Raw genomic sequence first — 5,120 nt, forward strand, 5'->3', positions numbered from 1 at the left:
TTATATGTGGGGAAAGTAGAGTGTCTGCAAACCTTACACCTACCTTGGAAGATAAACAGGTTGTTTATGATACACCCTAGACTCAAGAAAAATTAAAAGAGATCACTTCGAAAAAGAAAATAACTGAAGTGAAGAGAAGTCATGATAAAATACTATAGAAAGTATGACAAAGCATTCTGATAAAGGATCAATAAGTACCACAAAATAATACAATTATCGAAGTACAAGAAACAACTGATAGTAACAGAAATCGAGAGCTAAAAAACTATAAGGACAATAATACCACTATTAATTAATAAGAAGAGATAACGAAACAACTCTCAACCTACCAACCTTCTATCCTTACTGTTTCGAAGTTCTAACCTAAAGAAAGAGAGTGAATTTTGCTTTCTTTCAATCGATATGGTATCAATATATCCACGGAGTATCACAAAGAATATTTTTTCTACTAATTTAGAGTGTGTGTTTTTTTGGCAATTAAAGAGATTTTTTATTAATTACCAAGTGGGAATATTTACAAGACCAAGGGAAAGTACTCCTACATTTCCCTTCTCAGACTTGGACAAAAAGACTCAACTTACAAAAAACCATAAGGCCGAAGTGATTCTATAAAGAGCTAATATAACTAAATAGCCTAACATTAGATCTTACTTTAGTACAGAGAGCAAGTTTGATCTGATGAAGAATAGCCTCGTTTGTGGTAGATCTATGTTGAAAGAATTCTAACATTCCTCTCTATCTAAATATTGTATATCACAGTAGTAAAGCTAGCCTTCAAGATGATTCCCCGTGGCTGCTTACCCTTAGCTTGACCTTCAATCAATGTCCATTCAGCGGTCCAGTTTTGAGGATTTCTTTGCTACTTCTGCCATTTCATTACATCTCTCCATATACCAGATGTAAAGTTGCAATCAAAGAATAGTTGTTCTTTGGATTCACACACACATAGGATCTACATTCATATTCCAGCTGATCAAAATATCTTTGGTCCTTAACCTCCCATGAAAATTAAGCCATAAGATAAAAACATGTTTAGGCTCTGCAATATTCTTACTTATCATTTTGCTCCAGGCCACATTTACTACTTCACCTCTAAGCATTTTGTAGGCCTTAGCAATATAGAATTTATTATTATGAACTATCTTGTTGATGTATCCCAGTGTAATCCAGTATTTTCTCATAGTCAATATCTTCCTAGTCATCCATGAGGATTGTTGGGGTATATCCATAGTCGTTATATCTTGCCTCTTTATGTAGTACGTGTGAACCCAAGTAATCCATAATTTCTCTTTGTGCATGCTTAAATCCCAAAGCAACTTACAAATTGCAGCTCGGTTCCATAGTTGTAGATTTGGAATGTTCAAGCCTCCAGCTCCTTTTGGAAGACAAATTTTCTCCCATGCCACCATAGCTTTTTTTGTTATTGTAGATTCCCCAGTCCACAGATAACTTCTACAAGTAGCCTCTATCAACTTGATTACTTTCTTAGGCATTAGAAACAGTTGAGACCAATAAGCTTGCACTCCAAATAACACAGCTCTAATGAGCTGTAATCTTCCTGCATATGACAAGCTTTTGGCCATGCATCCATGTATTGATTTTGGCAGTAATCTTTGTCACAAGAGGTTTGCATTGCAGAACAGTGAGTCTTTTGGTGGATAATAGAAGTCCTAAATACTTAAAGGGAAGCTCACATCTATCATATCCAAGTAGATGCAGGATGTTGCTTTTAACATGTTCATTAACCCCTCCAGAGTAGACTTGACTCTTAGCTAAATTTGCCTTCAAACCTGAAGCCTCAGAAAACATATTGAATCTGTTATTGAGTAGTTGCACAGACTGTACATCCCACTAATTTAGAGTTTAATAAATAAGATTGTGACTTTAATTATTTTCTCTTAATTGTTTAATTTTTATTTCTTAAAAAAGAGCTCAATCCTATATGATATCGATAGGTATCGATATACAGACGGAGTATCACAGAGAATTAAGCTCAGTCCTATATGATATCAATATAGTATCAATATACCGATGGAGTATCACAGATGATTAATTCATAGCAGTGATGTTGACATCATGCGCTAAATAAGAAAGGAGAGAGTGGGGTAAAAGGGTAAATAACTTGGATCATGGGTCCATTAAGGATAAATAGTTTGGGTTGGATCCAATTTGAATAAAATAATTTCACAATTTTTCTATTTTGTGTTGTTTTCCCTAAAATATAATGGGCATTACTAACAATCGCAAGTATGGATAATTAGTAGTAGTACTTAATAAGTACTATTGAGATAATTTAATTATGTTTTGAGGCTTGATTAGCAATATTATGTATATTATCTTGTAAATACTTAGCAACCATTTTTAGGTTAGAGAATATTTAAGTTTAAAATATTGTGATTTTCTTTAAAAGTTGGGTTAACCCGATTTTCAGCCCATTTAGGATTGGGCTGGCCCTATTAAAGCCCGTCAAAGTTGTGACTCGTAGAATTCCGAAAATAGATCCATATTAATATGAGTAAATTATACTTAAATGATAGATTTTGTATGATCAATAGATTTTGTATGATCAACTACACAATTAACTTTATGCAATGAGATTATGTAAGAAGGTCGAATGTCATGTACAAGGATAATAAGAATTGATTGGAATAAGCTACTCCCAAAACCAAGCACTAATTCCCCACATTGTGCAAACAAACAAAAATAATCAAATCCATATGGTTTGATGCAGCGGCAAGAAAAGAAGAAGAAGAAGAAAATATCGAAACAAATTTCAGATTTTTCAATCTAAACTTTGACTAAGCAGTCTTAAATTTCAAATTTGTATCGAACTATCAAACTTAACTTGAAACTCAAATATCTATTCATTCAATACCTTTTAAGAATACACCTTCATAATATACTCATGCATTTTTAATCGGTCATTTAATTCAATAATTAAAATGTTTGGTGTTGTTATAGTCTTCTAGATGTTATTCATGGAAGTGATGGATCTTGTTTCTTCCAATAATTAAAGGGACAATAGAGATCGAGCTTAGCATGATCCCATTGATGACATGTACAAATTAAGAAATGATTTAAATATTTTTCCATCTCTCTCTTTCATGGACCCTTCTTTTTGTCCAACACTCTAGTCACCATTTATAACTTGTCCATAAATTAGGCATGCTTTTTATAAAAATGGAGTAGGTGGAAAACAAGATGAAGAAATAATACATGGAGTAAATAGTCTTTTGATTGAAGTTTGTTAATACTGACTATCATTTGAATATTTCGAGAGAAAAAAAATGGATATAGCTCAAAATTAACAGGTTGGAAACTATTGAAAAATTTACTGTTATTTCACAAGGGAATGTCCATAATTAATTTGTAAAAATATTTTTCTAATATTATTTTTTACATTAAATTATTATATAGTAAATTATTTTATTTATATATAATAAAGCCAAGTTAGCCGTTAACTAGCTATCGGAGAAACACACACACATATAGAGAGAGAGACAAATTTTCCTATTTACATCTTTTCTTTTTTCTTTTCCTTATCTCAAAAAGTTGGATTTTCCTTTTTTGAGATCGGCTGTTTATGCTCCCGTCAATTATAGTAAGAACTTATTGAATTTTGAGAATACAGTTAATAATATTATTTATTGTCTGAGTAAAATATTCTCAAGAACGTGCGTCTCAAACTAAATTCAATTCTCCATTAAGAACTATTTAACTTTCGAAAGCATTTACCTCTACACTCCTCGTCTCTTTTTCTTTTTTTTTGTCTTCCCTGTATTTTGATAATATTAGTGTTAGGTAGATAATAATTGTATTCCTTTTGTAACCTTTTTTCAACTAACATGGAAAAATGTTCATACAGTCAAATTAGTACCTAACCATCCCATTAAACAGTACATTATACTAATTAATTTCTATGGCGTGCTCTTCTACTAGGTACTAAATGTAAACAATTAAAAGCTATGAGCTTATTAAAGTCAATAACAACCCACCAACTAATACTTACCTTAATGAAGAATATCATATTAAAAGAAACCTACGGGCTAATTTGTTCGTTGGTTAGGAAATAAACTAATTCACGTATTAAAATTTACATAACTAGTATTTTATCCGATTCAAAATAATTGATGTTTTAGGTTTGGGTACATGAGTATAGAATCATTTGGTATGGAGAATTGGATAAGCAAACATATTTAATGAGATTATTTTATTCCATCTTTTATATGATTAGTAATCCTATCAGTTAAGTACAACGTGGGATAATCTAATCTCGAAATTAGTTAATATTTTAAATCAAACATGGGTAAAGTTAATTTCATATTTTAAGTATATACCTTATGCCACGTTTCACTTACTCCTAAAAGTTAAGAGATGTTTTGACTAAATACCCTCAATTATGATTTTCTTTTCTTTGTAGTTTGACATTAAGGACAATTTTGAAAATAATAATAATAATCATATACATTTTGGATTTAGGAAACATCAATTATTTTGAATTGAAGGGAGTGTCATGTTTGGCAGTAATTTAGTTTTCTAGGTATAAAATTCAACATATCATATATCGTGTTTAGACACCAGTTTATAATTTCTCATAACTAATACATGTTTTGGGGAAATACATGAATAAATCATGCAGTATGCAATGTAAAAGATTAAATAACTAATATATAAATAACTAAATCATGCATAACTAATTCATATCGTACTATTAACTTCATATCTTTAACCAACAATCAAACAACTCCCAAGTGAGTATCTGGTCAGTGAATAATTTATACATAGACTATAAAACCAATCCATATTATAATACAAAAATTAAATAACGAATGCTTTACTAAATATACCTTTATTAGTAGATATTTGATTTATTTGACTACAACTTGGATATACCAAATAAATATAATGTAAAACATTGTATTTTAGTTTTACATTTAGATAGAATGGTATAAAACTTTTATTTTACAATCTTGACCTAGAGTTTTTCAAAGAATATTGAGAAAAGAGTTTGGAGGAGGGCCTCTTTGTAATTTTGGTCAAAATTGCTAGTCCCAAAATTAAAAGTTTAACCAGATACAAAATAGTCTCAATGACGTTGCTTCCTAGCTCAATGGAATAAG

The 5,120-nt window shown here is 30.6% G+C and overlaps 1 protein-coding gene across 1 annotated transcript; it reads right to left on the bottom strand.

Annotated features, from left to right (window-relative positions):
- Positions 1-510: 510 nt before the first annotated feature.
- Positions 511-1,848, bottom strand: LOC129893059 (uncharacterized). The gene has a single exon (XM_055968554.1). It carries the CDS (start codon positions 1,581-1,583, stop codon positions 936-938), a length of 648 nt encoding a protein of 215 aa, XP_055824529.1. The 5' UTR covers positions 1,584-1,848; the 3' UTR covers positions 511-935.
- Between the last annotated feature and the right edge of the window lie 3,272 nt (positions 1,849-5,120).

The sequence above is a fragment of the Solanum dulcamara genome, chromosome 6, assembly GCF_947179165.1.
Source record: "Solanum dulcamara chromosome 6, daSolDulc1.2, whole genome shotgun sequence".
In the NCBI taxonomy this organism is placed as follows: Eukaryota; Viridiplantae; Streptophyta; class Magnoliopsida; order Solanales; family Solanaceae; genus Solanum; species Solanum dulcamara.

What these genes read in the sequence shown, in the direction of transcription:
- LOC129893059 (XM_055968554.1), bottom strand. Translation starts at nt 1,583, where the DNA reads ATGGCCAAAAGCTTGTCATATGCAGGAAGATTACAGCTCATTAGAGCT.